This window comes from Protopterus annectens, chromosome 11.part0, assembly GCF_019279795.1.
Source record: "Protopterus annectens isolate FY-2018-M chromosome 11.part0, PAN1.0, whole genome shotgun sequence".
In the NCBI taxonomy this organism is placed as follows: Eukaryota; Metazoa; Chordata; order Ceratodontiformes; family Protopteridae; genus Protopterus; species Protopterus annectens.
The window spans coordinates 332463949-332486899 of NC_056745.1; the positions used below are offsets into that span (position 1 = coordinate 332463949).

At 42.6% G+C, this 22951-nt stretch overlaps 1 protein-coding gene across 2 annotated transcripts in view; it reads left to right on the plus strand.

Moving 5' to 3' along the window:
- SLC41A2 (solute carrier family 41 member 2) overlaps positions 1-22951 on the plus strand; it is a 1208246-nt gene that overhangs the window by 935461 nt on the left and 249834 nt on the right. For both annotated transcript variants that reach the window (XM_044087830.1, XM_044087831.1), the window contains exon 9: positions 4199-4330. In XM_044087830.1, coding sequence (XP_043943765.1) covers positions 4199-4330 — 132 coding nt within the window. The remainder of the gene's footprint in view (positions 1-4198; positions 4331-22951) is intronic.

Here is a 22951-nt window from a genome sequence, read left to right on the forward strand (position 1 = left end):
TGCCAGATGCAGCAGCTACTTTCCCCTGATCCCTCCTCTGGGGGAGTCACCAATGGACGCACTTGTCCACGATTGGCCCTTGGGACTACTTTATGCATTTCCCCCATTTCCCCTAATACCCAAAGTCATTCAAAAATCCAAGTGGCTGGGAAGCAGGATAATTCTCATTGTCCCATACTGGCCTCATCAGATTTAGTTTCCCTTCCTCTGGCCTCATCTTCAGGAGGAACCATGGGTGCTGGACCCAGTTCCAGACCTTCTGACTCGTATGTCGGGAACACTCCACCCCTCCCTTCAAACTCTCAAGTTGACAGCATGGCTGCTCCAGTTCCCAACTTAATCAGGCTTCACAGTTTCGTGACAGCAGTAAGACATGTCTTAGTATCCTCACACAAGGCTTCAATGAGGAAACTGTATTCTAGTAAATGGAGAAGGTTCTCATATTGGGCAGAGAGAAGAAACATTGATCCCTTTTCTGCCCCAATCAGCTCTATTCTTGAGTTCCTATCAGAGCTTTTTCAACAAAGTTCAGCGGCAGCTACTGTTAAAGTACAATTAGCTGCAATTTAGAATTTTCATATAGGTGACTGGACTCCTAACTTGATGTCACACAGATTGTGTAAAGCATTCTGAAAAGGTACTTGCTTATTAAGACCTCCCATTAAAGAACCTCTCTCTCCATGAGATTTGAATTTTGTTCTAACTTATCTCACCTTACCCCCCTTTGAACCCTCATCAACATGTGACCTCAAATTCCTGTCTTGGAAAACAATGTTATTGGTTGCTATTACTTCTGCAAGAAGAGTTTCGGAATTACAAGCTTTATCAATCAAACCTCCTTATTTGATCTTTCATACCCATCCTTTTTACCTAAAGTGTGCTCGCAAAATAGAGTAACTTAAATCAATCTATTGAGCTGTCAGTGTTTTTCCCTACTCCTGGCAACAAGGCAGAATACAAGCTCCACCAATTAGATGTGGATAGACAACCTCGCTTCTGTTTACATAGAGCCAAAGATTTCAGGAAGTCTGATCAATTGTTTATTTCCTTTTCAGAAGTCAAAAAAGGCATGCCAGTTTCTAAAATCTCTCTCTCTCTCTCTCTAACTGGCTTTCGAATTGCATTACCTTTATGTGCAGTTCTAATAACAGAGAACTACTATTCAAAGTCCAGGGTCACTCTGCTAGGGCCATGGCAACATCATCTGCTTATCTAGCTAGACTATCAATGCACAGTGTTTATGCCGCTGCTACGTGGGCCCCACACCTTTATCACTCATTACAAAGTGGATTTGGCCTCCAGGGACAAGGGCCTCTTTTGGTTCCACTGTGCTGAAAAGTGTATTCCCATGAGCCACCCAGGAAATGTGGTGCTAGGGACACTGTCCCAACCAGTAAGAATGAAGGCGAGATAGGACAACCTAACATAAAGAAGTTATGTACTCACCATAATGTTTCATGTATGTTGTCCATCTCGCCCTTCATTCTTATGATGCCCCCCCACCTTCCCCCAGCCCAAGGCTTCTGGAGGACCTAGAGGAATTCCCTCCTTAGGCAAGGAGCTTCTCTGACTTTCTTTCCTTTCCTTTCTGTATATACTATGATGTATGACAGATGGCTGTGGTTAGCAGCAAACAAGATATGGGGAATTACACCACTGCGTGATGTGATAGGTATTCAGCCACGAGCCAAGTGTAAGACTTCGAGCTATAGTATGCAGCCGAGTTGGAGCTGAAGATTGGCTCTGAACCCAACCAATAAGAATGAAGGGCGAGATGGACAACAAACATGGAACATTATGGTGAGTACATAACTTCTTTTTTTGGAATGGCCCAACCATAGCCCAGACCTAAATCCAATAGAAAATCTGTGGGGTGACCTGAAGAGGGCTGTGCACAAAAGATGGCCTCGCAATCTGACAGATTTGGAGCACTTTTGCAAGGAAGAGTGGGCAAATATTGCCAAGTCAAGATGTGCCATGCTGATAAACTCCTACCCAAGAAGACTGAATGCTGTAATTAAATCAAAAGGTGCTTCAACAAAGTATTAGTTTAGGGGTGTACACACACAACAAAGTATTAGTTTAAGGTTGTGCACATTTATGCAACTAGCTTATTTTATGTTTTTTATTTTTTATATTTTCCCCCTAACAGATTTGTTTGTTTTTCAATTGAATTGTACAGGTTATAGGTCACATTAAAGGTGGAAAAGTTTTGAAATGATTTATTGTGGTCTCATTTTTTTATATCACAGAAACATGCCATTTTAACAGGGGTGTGTACACTTTTTATATCCACTGTACGAGTTTCTTCAAGCCACAATGAGATCACTTACAGCTGAAGACGCAGACACATCAGTAGCCTCTTTCAGGAATGTCCACAAGATATTTTAGAATGTGCACCATGGGCTACTGTCCACACCTTCACAGCACATTATAAGTAGAATGTACAGCCCGGGGGGGTAGGGTAGGTTTTGGCATAGCTAAGCTTCAGGGGATCCTGTAGATGTCTTCTTCTCATGGACATGAAGGTGCTGCTTTTGAATCTCCTCAGTGTTATTGCATGTTACAGTGACTCTGAATGAAGATTGTAGTATAGTTGTGTAATAATTCTTGCCTAATAGAAGGGCCTTCAGAGAGAGGTCAGCATAACAGTGGGTACTACCCACAGCTCATTTTCCTAATAACAATGTACATAAATAGCTTCCTTCTTTATTCTTTCACAAGGTTAAGCATTTTTTGTTAGAACTGCCTTTAGTTGCTTGTTAATGGAATAGCTTGCTGCAATCACAAGTCCTTTTTTAAGCCTGGTTGGATTAAAAGAAGCAAAGAAAGCTCTTACTAGCACTCATTGTATATATGTGAGCCTCATTCAACAACCAAGATTCAAAGGAAATCTGATAAAAGGCCAGTATTGGTCTCCATAGCGAGTGAGGCATAGCTGTTGAAGCTTATGTCTGAAAGTAAAGGCACAGTAGGTTGTTGAAATATAAATGCTATAATGTGCTGTCATTGACCTCGTCTCCAAGGTCTTCTCTTAGGTAAGTTTATTTACAGACAACTGTACTGAAAGTACAGGTGCAGTAATAAACTTACAATGTGATATGCATTTAAATTATGGGAATTCATTTCTTATATGTACTGCTGTGAACAACCTGGCAAGTAATCGTTAACCTTTTTTTCTTAACTGGCTAAGTCCATTAATCAAAAGTGCCTCTTCTGGGATAACCCAGGAATAGTTTTTGGTTAAGTGACTTGCTCAAAGTCATGCACTTTGCAAGTGAACATTGATGGAATCAAACCCAGGACTCTAGAGTAATGCTCACTCTAAGACTTTGAGCTAAACTGTCAGACTGCTCTGCATTATTGTAGCAATGACAAAGTAATGTTAGAATGGAAAAAAAAAACTGTCCCAAGAACAAGTTCATTTAAAAAGGTACATTTATTGCTGTCTTCATAACTTCTGTGCCTAATTTATTCCAGGGTTTTGCTTTCACAGTCAACAGTATTAGTATGATAAAAATACAGTGTTGCATGAGACTTGAAGAATTCAGTGTACAGCGTGGAATTTCTTCAGAAGAACAGGTACTGATAAGTTAATGTAAACCATAAAGTGTAAACTGTGTACTTTATAACCCCCCTTAAGTAAGTAACTTAATAACGTAGGGTGAAACTCTCACTGTAAACAATAATTTGTGCCTTCAAGGTTGAGATAAGCGTAGTAATTAAACATTTGTCATTTTGACGTACTAGGGCAGATAACAGAACTCTTTAGATTCCATATTTCATTCCTTTCCTGCTGAGAATGAATGAATGCAAGCCATCTGACAGTTGCAATCATGTCTAGACATTTATAACATTCATACTTTATCACTTATCTACTTGACTTTTTGTAACAAATGGAAAATTTAAACTGAGGTCATGTGCTGCCATACATTTTCTTGAAGGAGTTTATACAGTGGGATTGTAAGCAAACACTGCATTACAGATGTTTTGAATGCGCACCAAGAAAAGAAATGAAGATATGGCAGAAGCTACAGCTGTATTATGTGCAAATTGCTCAGCACTATTTATATTAAAAGATGATGAAATTTCCACTTTCTTGTTGACAGTAGAATATGTTAACAAATAGAGCAGTGCAGGTAGTAGTTGAATTTTAAGAAGCATTCTCCCTCTAATGTAACTTTGCCTTGATTTTCAGGTATTGGTGGCAACTTGGTGGCTATACAGGCTAGTAGAATTTCAACCTACCTTCATTTCCACAGCATACCTGGAGAGCTGCCAGAAGAGGCCAAACACTGTTATCATCCATGCAGAACATTTTGTGGCACAGGTATTCCAGAAAAACGCACATTCTGTGTCGCATTGTGATCATGTATATCTGAAATCAGTTGCTTAAAAGGTGAACCTAGACTATAGAGGTGGTGAAGGTACAATTTTTCTAAGATAGTATCGGGCAAGCAATAATGTGGTAAATATTTCTTGGGAGAACACATTTATTGTCATTAAGCAACCTGTTAATCAGGGACTTCAGCAGCTGTATACATTTGCCATGCTGGAGTCTGTTCTTCTGTTTTGTCCCTTCTGACCCCACACAGAGGTTATCAGCATTGTGAGACTTTGGGTGATATTGGGAGAATCTGGAACCCTGAGCATAGCAAGGTAAGTGGAAGGGTACTGAGGCCTGATGAGCACGTGATACCTTTGGGGATCATGCTGTGTACCTCTGTAGGTCTGTGTGCAATACTAAGAGGCTCTTCTTTAATGGAACACTTGCAGTAGGCACCCATAAACCCTAGACCTCTGCTTGATTGGTGTTTTACAGTGTCAGACTAATTTTAATTATTATTATTTTGTATGTATGAATTAAGTAATTGAACTTATCCCCACTGTTTCTCTGTCATAAATGAGATAAAGCCAGAGCAAAATGGACATACCACAAATGGTTTACTATCATAAATTCGAAAATCAGAATAAAACGTGTCTGCATTTTCTAATTTATACATCGGAAATGAACATTTCCGAATTAACCTAAAGTCGAAAACAGCTGTGTATTGTCGAAAATGTCGCTCGCGACATTTACGGCAATACACAGCACTCCCACCCGTCCCGTAACTACCTACCTATCTAGCCTAAACTCACAGTTATGCAGGGGGGCAAGCCCCCCTGCACCCCCCAGTGGGGGCTGCGTCCCCCACACCCCCCCACCTTAATATTCCAACTCCGAGATCGCACTACAGTGAGGAAAGGGATGTATTTCCCTAACCGCTCTGTACCGCGAACCCCTCACATGAGCGAACGTTAGAATTGCGAATGCACAGTCCATTCACAATGGTAACGTTCGCTCACATCACCTGCCGAAATATGAAGTATTCGAACATCTGTTGTTCGAATACGTCATAGCCGTGCAAGTGCACGTCGGCATTGTGATAGTAAACCACCACAAATACATATATTACATCTAGTTGCTAAAAATATTAGGTTCACTCTCAGTGCGTCCTGTGTAGTCGAGTAAAAGAGAAATTGTTGCACAAATCACAAAACCTTAAAACAATAGTGAGTCTGGATTTTCCTGAAATATTAAAACACACACATATTGGGGAAAAAAAAACTTAATACTTATTTTAGAGTACTTTGCCTCCCTTCTGTTATGATAATGTATTGTATACAAGGTCATAGGATGTTGAGGTAGATTATCTTTTATGGGCAGTTTCAGGAAACTGCAGATCTGAAGTAGTTAACTTCATTTTATCTGCAACCTGTGGGTATTCGGATCCATCTCGGATCCGAGCCGGCAACTTTTTTTCTAGCATCTGCTCCAAACTCCGAGCTCTTCCCCAACCCATAATGCACTACCATCTCCTACCTTCCCTCAGATCTCGTTTGCCGCGCCAGTAGTGGGCATAGTGGTCTCCTTCTCTCTGTGTTTAGGGATAGTAAGTTTATAAATACTTGTCTTTAGTGTGTCTGAGTTGGTTCTTTCCCTTCCTCCCCCACTAGTATATTGCTTGTTCGTCGGTTAGTTTAAAAGTTTTTTTGTTGTAAAACTGTAGAATAGTTGTTAGGCCTGCCCTTCCCCTATGTGTGTTTTGTGTGTGGTGATTTTGCAGGTAGTGGTGTTTGGTGCAGGACCATGGCTTCTTTCTTCTTCTTCTTCTTTCGGCTGTTCCCGTTGGGGGTCGCCACAGCGAATCATCTGTTTCCATTTCTTCCTGCCCTCTGCATCTTGCTCTGTCACACCAACCGCCTGCATGTCCTCTCTCAGCACTTCCATAAACCTTATCTTAGGCCTTCCTCTTTTCCTCTTATTTGGCAGCACCATCCGTAGCATCCTTTTCCCAATATACCCAGCATTCCTCCTCAGCACATGTCCAAACCAACGCAATCTCGCCTCTCTTGCTTTGTCTCCAAATTGTCCAACCTGAGCTGACCCTCTAATATACTGATTCCTAATCCTGTCCATCCTAGTCACACCCAGTGCAAATCTTAACATCTTTAACTCTGCCACATCCAGCTCTGACTCCTGCCTTTTTGTCAGTGCCACCATCTCCAACCCATGTAACATAGCTGGTCTCACTACCCTCCTGTAGACTTTCCCTTTCACTCTTACTGGTACCCATCTGTCACAAATCACTCCTGACACTCTTCTCCACCCATTCCACCCTGCCTGTACTCTCTTCTTCACCTCTCTTCCACACTCACCATTACTCTGAACTATTGATCCCAAGTACTTAAACTCATCCACCTTTACTAACTCTACTCCCTGCATCCTCACCATTCCTCTACCCTCCCTCTCATTTACACACATATATTCTGTCTTAGCCCTGCTGACCTTCATTTCTGTCCTCTCTAGACTACATCTCCACCTCTCCACGGTCTCCTCAACCTGGTCCCTACTCTCACTACAGATCACAATGTCATCTGCAAACATCATAGTCCATGGGGCCTCCTGTCTGATCTCAACTGTCAACCTGTCCATCACCACTGCAAATAAGAAAGGGCTCAGAGCTGATCCTTGATGTAATCCCACCTCCACCTTAAACGTATCTGTCACTCCCACCGCAGTCCTCACCACTGTCACACTACCCTCGTACATATCCTGTACCTCTCTTACATACTTCTCTGCCACTCCCGACTTCCTCATACAATACCACAACTCCTCTCTAGGCATCCTTTCATATGCTTTCTCTAAGTCCACAAAGACGCAATGCAACTCCTTCTGACCTTCTCTGTATTTCTCCAACAACACTCTCAGAGCAAACATTGCATCTGTAGTGCTCTTTCCTGGCATGAAACCATACTGCTGATCACTAATCATCACCTCCCTTCTTAACCTAGCTTCCACTACTCTTTCCCATAACTTCAAGCTATGACTGATCAGTTTTATCCCTCTGTAGTTACTGCAGCACTGCACATCACCCTTATTCTTAAAGACAGGTACCGAAACACTTTTTCCTCCACTCCTCAGGCATCCTCTGACTTTCCAAAATTTAATTAAAGAATCTGGTTAAAAATTCCACTGCCATTTCTCCTAAGCACCTCCATGCTTCTACTGGTATGTCATCTGGGCCAACATCCTTTCCATTCTTCATCCTCTTCATAGCTGTCCTTACTTCCTCCTTGCTAATCTGTTTCACCTCCTGATTCACTATGCCCACATCATCCAACCTTCTCTCTCTCATTCTCTTCATTCATCAGCTCCTCAAAGTACTCTTTCCATCTACTCAGCACACTCTCCTCGCTTGTGAGTACGTTTCCCCTCACTATCCTTTATCACCCTTACCTGCTGCACATCTTTCCCAGCTCTGTCCCTCTGTCTAGCCAATCGGTACAGGCCCTTTTCTCCCTCTTTAGTGTCCAATCTCTCATACAACTCTCCATATGGCTTATCCGTAGCCTTCGCCACCTCTCTCTTTGCCATGAGCCTCCTCTACTTTCTTCATCTCTTTGACAATTCCACTTCTTCTTCACCAGCTTCTTCCTCGGTATACTCTCCTGTACTTCCTCATTCCACCACCAGGTCTCCTTGTCCTCCTTCTGTCTAGATGTCACACCAAGCACCTTTCTAGCAGTCTCCCTTACTAGCTTTGCTGTAGTTACCCAGCTGTTCGGTAACTCTTCACTGCCCTCCAGTGCCTGTCTTAACTCTTCCCTGAACTCCACCTCACAATCACCCTTTTTAAACTTCCACCATTTAATCATTGGCACTGCTTTCATACTCCTCCTCCTCTTCTTGATCACCAACGTCATCCTACAGACCACCATTCTATGCTGCTTAACTACACTTTCCCCTGTCACCACTTTACAGTCTCCAATCTCATTCAGACTGGCCCTCCTACATAGGATATAATCCACCTGTGTGCATCTTCCTCCACTCTTGTTTGTCACCCTATGCTCCCCCCTCTTCTTAAAATACGTATTCACCACAGCCATGTCCCTCCTTTTCGCAAAATCCACAATCATCTGACCTTCTGCATTCCTCTCCTTAACACCATACCTACCCATCACTTCCTCATCCCCTCTATTCACTTCACTAACATGCCCATTGAAGTCCGTTCCAATCACTAGTCTCTCACTCTTGGGTACTCTCACCACCACTTCATCCAACTCACTACAAAATTTTTCTTTCTCATCCATCGCACACCCAACTTGTGGAGCATATGCAGTAACAACATTCATCATTACATCATCAATTTCCAGCTTCATAAACATCACTCTATCAGACTCTCTTCACCTCCAAAACACTCTTGGCATAGTTTTCCTTTAAGATAACCCCTACCCCATTTCTCCTGCCATCCACACCATGATAGAACAATTTGAACCCGCCTCCTATACACCTGACCTTACTTCCCTTCCATCTGGTCTCTTGCATGCACAATATATCAACCTTCCTTCTCTCCATCATATCAGCTAGCTCTCTCCCTATACCAGTCATACTGCCAACATTCAAAGTTCCTACCCTCACTACTACACTCCTAACCTTCCTCCTCTCTTCCTGCCTCCGGGCATGCCTTCCCCCTCCTCTTTTCCTTCGGCAAACAGTAGCCCAATTTTCGCCAGCACCCTGTTGGCTAACAGTACTGGTGGCGGTCATTGTTAACCCGGGCCTCGACCGATCCGGTATGGAAATATGAAATGTTGTCCTCATAAGTTATTTGGCAGAGGTTTTACGCCGGATGCCCTTCCTGACGCAACCCTCCCCATTTATCTGGGCTTGGGCCCGGCACAAAGAAATGCATTGGCTTGTGCATCCCCAGTGGCTGGGTTTGGTGCAGGACCTTGGCTGATCAGCCAAAATCAGTATTTAAAAAATGCACAGTGTGGCCATAAGCTCTACCCGGCTGATGGTCACACTCTGTCTGTTATTTGTTTGGGAGTGTCACATTTGTCGACACAGTGTGCAATCTGCACTGGGTTCAACCCTAGAGCCCTCAGGGATCGAAAGGCCAAATTGGTAGCTAAAGGCCTTCTCCCTGCATCTATGTTGGGAGTCTGCCACAGCCTCGGTACCTAGTACTCAACCTCCCACCCAGACAGGGACTCAAACTCCCACTTCTTCTGGTGCTGGGTCAAGCAGGGAAAAAGCTACAGTCAGTGTAGCGGACAAAGATAGAGAAAGGTGCAAGGAGGATAGGGAAGAAAAGGGATAGACCTCATAACAGATCGCCGGACAGGGAGCTCTTCCTTAGTCCCCCTTCTGAGTCCATGAGGCCAGTTTCTCCACGGCCTCAGTCTCCTCGTTTTTCACCGGAGCCGCTGGAACCTTTGGATACGAGGCCTTCCTCACCCTCTCTGTGCAGACCAGCCAAATCCGAGTTGGTGGCTTCTTTGCGATCGACTCGGAGCTTATCAGACTTAGACATGGACAGGATGATGCGGAGATTCATTCAGACCCAAATACAGATGGGAGTCTTGCCAGGCCCCTTTCCCTCTGGAGGGGGGACCTCCATGCCCTTTTTTCTGCCCCATCTCTCCTTCCCCGATCCATACTTTGGCTTTGTGGCTCTTGGATCTGAGATTTTTCAGAGCTGGTAGCTCAGCGCCGACGGTTCCCCCAACCTCGACTCCAGCTGTTACCTTGAGCTCCTTGGATCCGACTAGTTCAGAGCCGAGTGACTCTTGGAGCCGCGGACAGGGAGTCAGACCTGAGGCAATGGATTCTTCGGCTCCGCCTCTTTCGGATCCGACCTGTTCACACGGTCCTCAGGCTACCCTTGCTTTGGCTCCGGTCCCTGCTTCAGATCCAGGGAGGGCTTCTTCCTTGCTGGGTTCCAAGGAGGTACGCTCTCCTACGGCCTTTGAAGTGGTGGAGAGGGTTCTCTCCCAGGGATTGAGACCCCAGCCCATCCCCTCGGATTCCACCCAGACACCTCTGGATTTGGCGATGACTCCCTTCATCCTGTCTCAAGGACAGCCTGTGCCAGAGGATCCCCAGGTTATTTCCCCTGAGAAAACCCCCTGTGTCTCACAAGTCCTCTTTAGAGAGTTCTACTGAAGAGGGTCACCGTATGGAAAGTGCAAAAGGAGGCACTTGGACTCCCCCGAGTCCCTCACTATGGACACTGACTTAGATGAAGGAGAAAATTCCCCCAGGTCACCCTTTGGAGAAATCATGGAGATCCTCCGCCAGAGGGGAGGTTGGTCAGCCCCAGAACCTTCTGGGGATGAGTCAGTGTTCCTGGAGGCCTTTGGCACGGGGCCTTCTACTTCCTGGTTGTCTCCGCCAGCAGACCCCTTGGTGGACCTTATCACCACGCGGGCATGGAAGGAGCCTGACACCATAGAGCCCATCCCCAAATGCTCCGACAAGATTTTATCCCCCCCTACTGACAGACAACCTTGGTCAAAAGGAGCCCCAGTTGATGCTGTGTTGGTCGCAGCAGCCAGCAAGAAGGAACTAGTACAGGAGAGTTCCTCAGTCCACCCTCCAGACAAGGAGTCCAGGTTGGGGGATAGTTTTGGAAAGTGCGTTTATTCCTCAACGACCTTTTCAGTCTGTGCGCTGAATTATTTGGCACATGTGATCTGACTTCAGCGAGACCTTGCATCGGAATTCGCTGAGTCCCCCCCAGAGTCCTTATCGCCGCAGGACAAACAGTTGTTCTCTGCGAAAATGTCTACTTTGAAGTCAGTCTCAAACACGTCTATGCGGCTCCTTTCCCATGCCACAGAGGGAGCAGCTAGGGCGGCCGGGACAGGCATAGCCATGAGGCGCTACGCCTGGCTCAGGTTGTGTCAGTTCTTGGACCCTTTCAAGGCGTCATTTATTAATGCTCCCTATGACGGTTCTTCCCTTTTCGGGAAGACAGTATGTGACACACTTGTCCAGAGCGAAAAAGACAGGAGGACTTTGTCTGCCGTTGGGATCCGCTTCTCTAACCCTCAGCGGTCCTTCTCTAGGAATCAAAGAGGGCAAATCCAAATGTTCCAAAACACCTCCCGGATGTTCCACCCGCTCACAGGGAGGCCGCAGCTCTAGAGGTTTCAAAGCTGCTTCTCAAACGAGCCATCGAACAGGTCTCCCCCCGAGCAGTCCAGCTAGGCATCTACTCAAGGTTCTTTTTAGTGCCAAAAAAGATGGGGGACCTCAAGCCCATACTAGACCTGTCAACTTTGAACCTGTCTGTAGCCAAACAGAAATTCCAGATGGTCACCCTACAGTCCATTCTACCTTATCTCCGAGAGTGCGACTGGATGTGCTCGGTAGACCTCCAGGATGCTTACTACCACATCAAGATCCACAGATGTTCCAGGAGGTTTCTGCACTTTCGGCTGGAAGCCAGTCACTTTCAGTTCAGAGCCCTACCCTTTGGTCTCACCACAGCCCCCAGGGTGTTCACCAAGGTAATGGCAGTTGTAGCAGCTCACCTGAGGCTTCAGGGTATTCAGATATTTCCTTACCTGGATGACTGGCTCTTCACTGTGCCCAACAAGTGTCTGCTTTGTCTGGCCCAAGACTATTTTATTCGGTTGGCAGATCTATTGGGGATTACAGTCAATGTTCAAAAATCCCAGTTGCAACCAGTACATGTTTTAGACTTCATTGGGGCATGGCTAGACACCTTGCAGATGAAAGTATTCTTAACTCCAGACAGGATCTTACACCTCAGGTGCCACGTAGCTCAAATTGCGAATTTCAAGTCTCCAAAGGCGAGCAAGGTTCTCCGAGCACTAGTTTCCATGGCTGCCTCCATAACTATTCTCCCTTGTGCGCGCCTTCATATGCGGGTTCTTCAATGAACTCTGGCTGTTCAATGGTCTTGGCTAGACGTGCCCATGGAATTTCCAATCAGGATCAGTCAGGTCTGCAGGACGTCCCTTCTTTGGTGGTTAAATTCATGGGAGATTATAGAAGGATGCCCCTTCGTGTCATCTCCAGTCCAAGCCACAGTGACCACACGGACGCCTCCCAACTCGGGTGGGGGGTACAATGTTCGGGAACTTGGTCCCAGTCAGAGACCAAGTTGCATATAAATGTTCTAGAGACGAGGGCAGTGCTTTTAGCATTGGAAGCCTTTCACACTGCCCTCCCTCTCGGATTGATTGCAATTCAGTCAGACAGCATGTCGATTGTCTGGTATATCAACAAGCAGGGGGGAACCAGATCCTACCCCCTATGTCATGAGGCCATGAGAGTGTGGTCGGTTTCTGATAGCAACGCACATCCCGGGGCACTCCAACATTTTAGCGGACAGATTGAGTTGGGCTATTCTGATGCCGTACGAGAGTGGTCTCTGAAACAGTCAGTAGCGGAGGAGATATTCCTTTCATGGGGTCAGCCTTGCTGCGATCTCTTCCCATCTCCTTCCAACGCGAAGTGCAGCGAGTTCTTCGCTCTGATTCCCTCACCAGGGAAAGCCCCCAGAGACGCTCTAGTCCCCCGGGCTTCTGTATGCTTACCCACCATTGCCACTCATTCCAAAGTTTCTTCAGAAAGCTTGCCAGCTGCGGTGCAAAGTTATCCTCATTGTCCCATTCTGGCCTCGTCAGGTTTGGTTTCCATTCCTGTGGTCTCATCTCTTAGCTCCCCCTTGGGTTCTGGATTCCTGTCCAGATCTGATCTAATCTTCCATCTTTCAGGTGTCCGCCCATCTGACCTGGACAGCCTCAAGCTGACAGCTTGGTTGCTCCAGATCCGTTGATCATCAGGACTTCCAGTCTTTCATAGCCGGTAAAATCCATACTGGTGGCTTTTCTTAAAGGCACTTTTCTGTTGCGTCCTCCTGTCAAGGATTCAGTGCCCCCTTGGGACCTTACTTTTGTCCTACAGGCATTGGTGGCTCCTCCATTCAAACCTGCAGCATCGGTGGATTTAAAATTCTTGTCCTGGAAGACAGCTTTCCTAGTCGCCATTACATCTGCTAGGAGGGTTTCTGAGCTTCAAGCTCTGTCTGCCGTGCCTCCTTATTTGGTCTTCCATAAGGATAGGGTCTCTCTCCGTACTAATCCTTCCTTGTTACCTAAAGTGGCATCTGAAGCAAACAAACCAGTCCATTAATCTGCCTGTTTTCTTTCCTAATTTCCAAAAAAAGGGTGAATACAAACTTTATTTGTTAGATGTTCATAGGCAACTTTGCTTCTATCTTCATACAACAGAATCATTCCGCAGGTTTGACCAGTTGTTAGTTTCTTTTTCCAAATCCTTTTTGGGAAAAGCTATTTCTAAGGTTTCTTTGGCCAGATGGATCAATCTTTGCATTTCACATGTCTACAAAGCAAAAGGTTTATCTCCTCCTGGTATTGTTAAAGCTCACTCTACCAGGTCCATGGCGACTTCTGCTGCTTTTTGGTCTAGGGTTCCTTTGGACGACATTTGTGCAGCAGCAACCTTGGCCAATTCTCATACCTTCATTTCCCATTACAAATTAGACCTGATTTCTAGGGGTAGAGCATCCTTTGGTTCTGCAGTGCTCAGGAATATCCTTCCATAAGGGCCTCCCAGGATTGAAGTAGCTGGGGACTCTGTCCCACAGGTTGCAGATAAAATGAAGTTAACTACTTCAGATAAAGAAGTTATGTACTCACCATAACGTTCCATTTGAGTAGTTATACTTCATTTTTTTGCAACCTTCCCTCCCTTCTTCCCCGGACCTTGTCCTATCTATATACAGGTTTGGTTCATTGGGCTGAGTTGCTTATGTATTTAGTTGCAGCAAACTCGATCTGAGAGAAAGTAGGAGATGGTAGTGTATTATGGGTAGGGGGAGGAGCTCGGAGCTTAGAGCAGATGCTAGAAAAAAAGTTGTTGGCTGGGATCCGATATGGATCCGAATACCCACAGGTTGCAGAAAAATGAAGTATAACTACTCAGATGGAATGTTATGGTGAGTACATTTGTCTTTTGGTTTAAGGATATTGTTATACAGCTGTAGTTTTAAAGAATAATTTGTTTTTTATTTTTATTTATCATTTATTGATCAGATTAGTCCAATTAGGTTAGTGGCCTTTTTTCAGGTGAGATCCAAGGTAGTATTTATACTACTAGGGGAAATTTGGCCAGGACATCGCTGAACTTCCCCTACTTTTTGCGATAGTTGCCATGGAATCTTTTACATCCACCTGAGCTACCACAAACTCAGGCAGATGGGGCCTTGGTTTAATGTCTCATCTGAAGGACAAGCCACTCAGGAGTGCAGCACCCCGTAATGCTGCACTACATTGTTAGCAATCCAGTCATCTGAAGTGGGAATAGAACCCACAGCCTTCTGATCTTCCAGCACCAGAGGCAAGTTTGCTACTTGTTGTGCCGTTGACCGTGCATGTAAGTACTTAATCCAAAATATAAGCTGTGCATTTATACAATGTACCATTAGCCCTCATTTTTAGATGCACGTCAAGAAAATGTCTAAAGGAATTAAGGTTGGTGGTATCTTTTAGTGATCATTGTCAGAACGGCAGTAAATGACAGTCTCACTCAAGAAGTTCATCTGACATCCATTATTGAAACTTTTCCAGTGTGCCATTCAAAATAGTGTCTAAAGCATCATACAGGTGGAGGTATTGATCTCAAAGGTAATGTATGAAGTAGTCCTTGAGCAGATAATTACCATTTCCACCAGTTTGACTTCTTAAAAACTGTAGAGGCCTGTACAAAATATCTGATGGTGTCCTTTCTTATCATAGGAGTTGTGATGTCCCCACATTGGGCCAGTAATCAATGCACCTGAATCCTCACGACTGACACTAGAGAGGGAAATTCATTTGGACTACAAATGGATACACTCAGTATTTCCAGATGCAGCTGTGTACACCCAAGTACAATTTCCCTTGTTACCACGCAGGGAACACACACAGTCTGGGGTCTGGATCTCTCTGTATATGTCTCCCTCCAGGGCCACAGTAAGACTCCCCACAGATACAACTGTAGGGTTAGGTCCTCAGCCGAGTGTCCAAGCCATGTCCGCCAGTACCCTCTGTGTGAAACTAGTGCTTTGTGTCCCTGCTTCAAGTAGCTCACACACACACACACACCTGTGAAAGGCTGGCACAGATTTACCTGCTGTGCCCTCTTCTGCCCACAGTATAGGGTATTTACCACTGCCATCAGACACTCCACAATCAGCTACTCTAAGGCCCTTAACAAAGAGTGTCCAATTATTCTGTGCAATATTAATACTAATACAAATGGTAGTAGTTGACCAAGACAACTAGGTGTTTGAGTGGCCCACACAGTGTCACCAAACAAATATAAGCAACAACAAAACCCAAAGGATCCACCACGGGCAGAGTTTGAGTAAAATCTTTATTAACTAGGATAAGCTGTTTCAAGTAATCCAACTCTTTTTCAAATCCAAGTACAAAACATAATAAAACACACAACCTGTTTAAAATAAACACTGAACCAATAAAATTGCAATACAGCACACATCTCCAGAAGGTCCAATCAATTCAATTTCCAAGGTCTATGCCCTCTGAGAACAGGCTTTAGTGGTATAACACTATTGAGCCCTGACACTCTTATCAGCCTGCAGATCTGCAATCCAGTTCATTTCAGTCTGTTCTGAGGGAAATATCACCCCCTCTTCTAGTCAAAGTACATAACTGCAGGACCATAAATTTAAAAGTATGTCCCAAATTTTTCTTAACATGCTGTCCCAGCGCATTATGTTCACCACCAGTCCTTATGTCTCTGCAGTGCTGTAAAACCCTCTCTTTCAACATTCTATTGGTTTTGCCAACATAAAATGAGTCAGAATCCTGGCACTTCGCTAGATAAACCAAGTTCCTAGTACTACAGTTGGCAAGACCTTTTAAACAATACACCCATCCAGTGGCCGGATGTTGAAATTTATTAGACCTATCTATAAAGGCACAGCCTTTGGAATGCCCACATGGAAATGTTCCTGTTCGTTGCACTCTCACACAAAGCTGTCCAGAAGTGCATCCCACAGAGTCTTTACAAAACAGTCTCTTTAGATTAGGTGCATTGTTGAACTCATAAACAGGGGCCAGACCTACAATCTCTTTGATACCATCATCCGACTGTAGAATCTTCCAATTCTCATGTATAATCCTTTTAATTTTGTTCACATCACTGTTCTAACATTTAGTCAGCCACAGGCGCCCTCTATTGATCACAGGATCCACACGCCCTCTGGTCCGAGGCGCTAGTTCAGAAATAGAACTTCCAGCTCCATCTCTACCAAACCAAGGTCTTGCAGAAGTCTGCTTCCACACATGCTTATGGCTCCCCTGTGAGTAGCCTCTCTCCTCAAAGCATGACAGCTGAAACCTGCATTGGAATTTGCACCAGCGGTGTTGAAGGACACCCCCCATTTTCTGACTTCTTTATACTCACAGATTTCTGATCAGCAGCTGCTTGAGCATTTAATCTTGGTTACGCTTGATGTTAACAGTTTATTTACTGTTATACCCAATAATGTGGGGATTAAAGCAATTAGTAATTTTTTGACTGGGAAGAATGTATGTGGAAAAAACACGAAAAAAGCCAGCAAGATAGTTCCACCGTTTAATATAAGGCAAAAAGAACGGACAAACATGTCCAGATTCAAATACTCATACTAGTTTCGGCACCAGCCTTCATCAGTGAGTAAAAAATTATTCACAATCAACTAACAACGTCAGTATAAATACTGTAATGAACCAATAAGGAAATAGACATTCTCATCAGGCTCCTAAATCAGATTTAAAGCAACACAGCACAATTAATATAAAGACATATTCCAATACATGTTTGCTTAAACCAATTAATCATACCTAATGCAAAATGGTCCAAGACAAATCAATAAATAATGTTTGTCAACATATTAAAAAATATATTAGTTTATATAGTATTGTATTGGTTATGAAAATAAGTGGCATGAATACAATATTTATGGTTATATGGTCAAAAGTTCATAGTCATATGATTTATAAATGGTCATTGAGACCAGGAGGAAAAAGGGCTCCGAGATGTGTAATCCAATATCTTTCTTTGTGGCTTAAAATACCTTGCCATCCTGTCTGATTTTGCCTGTTACCTGTAATTTTGTCTATAATAGTAAACATAAACCTAGCACTGGGATGTTTAACTGTATGTAAATATAATGCATTGGATGTTTTGTGATTACGAATATCACTACGATGTTCCCCAATTCTGATACGTAATGAACGTGATGTTTTGCCAACATAAAATGACTTGCATTGGCATGTGGCCAGATATATAACCCAGCTAGTTGAACAATTGCCAAAAACCCTAATGTCATATACTTTGCTAGTATTGGAACTTGTGAATTGTTTAAGCTGGTTAACTTGAACACAAGATATACAATGTCCACATCTGAATGTACCCAAGAACTCATCCCCCATGATGGTTAGTTGTTTATATTTAGCTGCCCCACTTTCTCTGTGCTTATAGTGGGAAAACAAAGTACCCAACGTTTTGCCACGTCTAAATGAAAATGAGCACTGATTGTCCAGGATATTCCTCAAAAAATCATTAGCTAGTAAGATGTTCCAATTTTGGTTAACCGCTTGCCTGACTGTGTTTGATGGTTTTTACCTAAGGTGGTAATCAATCTAATCTTTGGGCTATTGGTATTTTGACTCTTGTCCCTGTATTCCAACAATGTATTTCTTTCCTGTTTATCTGACCAAATCCTGGCAGATTCAATGTCAGAAGTACAATAACCCCTATCCAAGAATCTTGATTTTAAATCGGCTTTGGCTGCTGTATAATCCTGTTGACAGGAATTAATTCTCCGAATTCTCAAATATTGAGATTTAGGGATGTTCCGGATGGTGTGACGTGGGTGCATACTCTTAGCATGTAACAAGGTATTAAACTGGGGATATTTTCGATGAATTTTGGTATTGAGTGTGTTGTCACTGTTACGATATACAGTGACATCCAAAAACGTTATCATCTCTCTGTGAAATGTAACAGAGAATTCAATCCCCCAAATGTTATTGTTGAGATGTTCCAAAAATTCTTGAAGATAGTCAGTATCCGCACGCCACACCATCCAACAATCATCTAAATATCTCCTCCATATGTCCATTTCCACAAGGTATATGTTGTGTAAAGGATTGTAAATCAGGCATTCCTCAAGGTAGGCCATAAAAAGATCTGCATAAATGGGGGCGAAAGAAGCCCCCATGGCCGTACCTTGAAGTTGCCAATAGCAATCACCTTGGAAATAGAACACATTTTTTGTCAAGACATGTTCTGTTAGACAAATAAGCAAAGTGTTGAAACCCGGAGAATACAGTTCTGCTTTAACAAGCCAATATTCTACAGCCTGAAGCCCAGCCCAATGTGGAATACTGGTATAGAGAGATTTTACATCCAAAGTACACATTATCCAGTGGGGCTCTAGCTGACTGTCCTGGATAATTTGCAAAAATTGTGTGGTGTCCTGGATTCTTGCTCTAACTAGGGGCAATAATGGTTTGAGAAATTGGGTGAGAAATGCGGACAATGGTTCAGTGAGGGAACCATGGCCAGAGACAATAGGCCTACCTGGTGGATGTGTGAGAGATTTATGTATTTTCGGTAGTAAATACAAAATTTGTCTATCCGGATCTTTAACCTGTAAGTGTTGAACAATTTTGGATGTGATGATACCCTCCTCCAATGCAGATTGTAAAAACAGGTTAATCTCTTTCTTAAATTGCATAGTGGGATCAATCCCCATTTTCATATAGCAATGTCTATCAGATAGTTGTCGTAAACCCTCATTCACATAATAGTCCATATTCAAAATCACCACTGCACCCCCCCCTTATCCGCTTGAAGAATTGCTATATTCTGATTACTCCTAAGTTCCGATAGGGCCACCCTTTCTGAAGAGGTGATATTATTTCTCGGTCCTATTTTGGGTTTGGGCTATGTGTATTGCAGTTGAGAACTTAGGGCCTCGCCATTTTTGAAACAACATTCTGGGTTTGACTTTAAAGGCCTTCTGTCGTACTCGGTGGATGTGTTCACATGAGGACAGGTTAAGAAGGCATCGTTTTGTATATTGAACTCATTTTGCTGATGGTCTCGGACTTAGTTAACATAGTCTGCCATTTTGGATGACTTTTTTTCATATACAGAACGACTTTGAAGTATTATAAAACTTCTTATTCTTTTTTTGTGTGGATTTGGACATTTTATTTTGTCTATTAACCTTGTGGACATTAAGCGACCATAGTTATTTGTCGCTAGGATAACCCTTTACACATGTTGAGCATATTGTATATGTTTATACAATGTTTTGGGTACTTCTACCTTGATGTTGGGGTCATATTGCCTGGTTGCATGATTTCTAAACATGTGGGATTTATGACCTGATTCGACATAAGATTTTTTCTATATAGTGATATATTTATGGCCTTTTGAATTACATTTTGCTTGAAAATATTTTTTACACGGCATTGGAAGTTTTTACCATCACTGATTTGCCATGTAGTTTGGATTTTGGTATACAGCCGTGATATATTTATTTTGTTGCTGTCCCAGGAATATTATTTTTCCTGTTATAGCATACCAAAACTTAATTCTGCACTATGATATTTGGTGAAGACCGTTATCGCAGTCTTAATGTATATTCCATGATAGCTGCTTCAAATTTTTGAAGTCTTTATACACTATTTTAGGTTTATATAATACTGTTATAGGTGGAAATTGTGAAGACATATATATGATTTACCTTTTTTGGTCCAGAACATGATATATGCCAACATTATTTTGCTTGTGATTTAATATTTGTGACATTATTTTTCACATATACTTTATGGGCTGGTAATAGTCCTTCCCGCTGGTTTTTTATACATTTATAGCCACTGTATATTTATATCATTTCATGTTGCTGGGGGCTGATTAAGGACATATATATCTTTTATTATACCTGAACATTAGTTTCTATATTTTGTTCATCGATACTTGGGAGTATAATAAGAATTGTTCCTGCCTCACAAATATTTTTCCAGTTTATGGATCTATGGGGTTTCAACATTTTGTATGTCTTTTCTGCAAACAAGTGTATTGACATTATTGGTGTATATATCCTAGTCAGATTATTGTCTAGGTCAGTTTACTGTCACATTTCATATTAACAATACTACTTATGTTGTTTGCATGAACCTTTTTTGGTTCTGTATTAAGGTGTTCTATGACAGTATATGATTCAGGCCTACTGTCAGTTTTCAGAACGGATTTGGATATTAACAAACTTCATTGATGTGCTTACTCTAGCTAGATGATTGATTTGTTTAGGTTATCCTACTGTTATATTTCAAATTAATCACATTATTCATGTTGTTTGCATGGACCATTCCTGTTACTGTACTGATGTGTATATGATAATATATGATTTTGGTTTATTGTCAGTTTTTTGCACGGATTTGGATACTGATAATATTATATCTGTGCTCATTTTCATGTCTTTGGACATACATTTTGCATATTAGACATTAGGAACCAAACCATCTTTTTGAATCCTCATTCTGTGTACTGGGTGACTATTGACTTGAAACTGGCCCTGATAATATCCTAATATTGGTGTTTTTTTTGGTATAATATTTCTGAGCCATTCTGGTCCTGCCCCTGCTTACTTTTTTGTATTACTCATTGGAATCCTCACAGTCGGCTCCTTGAACAACTGCTTTGACATTATGGATTTGGACAAAATTCTGGAGGGGCTGTGTGCTGATAGGGAAGACTTGGCAATTTTTGGTCTTAATCAAGCCCCAAGCAGCAACCCCATCCAACCTGCTATAAATCCTATAGACAATTGTGAGGTCTCTTTTCGGAATTTGGAAAAGGGCCTCAAGGGATTGAGAGCCAACATTTGGCATCTCCGGTTATTCAAAGCCTATCTCCATAAAAATATGGCACCAAGAGGACTACGGATAAAATTGCATCCACTTGTAAGCAGATCTGAACAGAGGCTTACGGATGAATGGGATGTAGCACTTAGAGAGGGTTCTATGGTTTTTGTAAAAATCCTAGCTTCATATTATGAAAGAACAATTGAATTATGTCTTTCAGAAGATAAGGATTTAGCAAAGGAATGTAAGAAACATGAATCCAGTCCTAAGTATTTGGAATATTTAGATAGGTTATCCAGGGAGTTGACTTCTTATGACAAAACTATCAGAGATAGAAAAATAAAGAAATTTAATCGAGATATCAATCATTATGAAAAGGGACATCCATTTCAAGCACAAAGAACTGTGAGGTTTCAGGACAATGTCCCCAATGTGAACAGGGGCAGGACCAGAAAAAGGCCCAGATCTATATTAAAAAACAGGGACCATTTCCACACCAGTACCTCAGGGGAGGAGTCATCTAACACTGACAGTGAATATGCCAACACTGTCAATTCTCCACTCAAAAAGAAAACTAATACTCAATACCCTTTAGATATGGTAGGAAATCCAGAGGGGGGAGGAAACATAGAAACAAACATATCTACGGATTCCATGACGGACTTATTCAGGCACTACTGAAGTAAATACACAAGTTTTTAAAAATGTTTTGAATCTATCAGACCATGTACTTACATATGAACAAGAACAAGTTCTAAATAAAGGGTTAAATTTTGTTCCCAGCTTTTTTTCTGATGAGTACCAAACTTCATTAGATGTCATTGATTTTTGTCGTAGACTTAATCTTAAACTGTTTTTTTCTGAACAGGATAGTTCCAATGCTCAAAGATCTACTGATTTCACCTTCCATAAATCTACGTTTCAGCCGCCTATGAATAAAAATGTAGCCATTTTTCAACAAGCGGTGTTAAAAGATCTACATTTTCCCCTTTTTGAAGTTGCTACTAGTAGGGATAATATCACCTCTTCAGAAAGGGTGGCCCTATCGGAACTTAGGAGTAATCAGAATATAGCAATTCTTCAAGCAGATAAGGGGGGTGCAGTGGTGATTTTGAATATGGACTATTATGTGAATGAGGGTTTACGACAACTATCTGATAGACATTGCTATATGAAAATGGGGATTGATCCCACTATGCAATTTAAGAAAGAGATTGACCTGTTTTTACAATCTGCATTGGAGGAGGGTATCATCACGTCCAAAATTGTTCAACACTTACAGGTTAAAGATCCGGATAGACAAATTTTGTATTTACTACCGAAAATACATAAATCTCTCACACATCCACCAGGTAGGCCTATTGTCTCTGGCCATGGTTCCCTCACTGAACCATTGTCCGCATTTCTCACCCAATTTCTCAAACCATTATTGCCCCTAGTTAGAGCAAGAATCCAGGACACCACACAATTTTTGCAAATTATCCAGGACAGTCAGCTAGAGCCCCACTGGATAATGTGTACTTTGGATGTAAAATCTCTCTATACCAGTATTTCACATTGGGCTGGGCTTCAGGCTGTAGAATATTGGCTTGTTAAAGCAGAACTATATTCTCCGGGTTTCAACACTTTGCTTATTTGTCTAACAGAACATGTCTTGACAAAAAATGTGTTCTATTTCCAAGGTGATTGCTATTGGCAA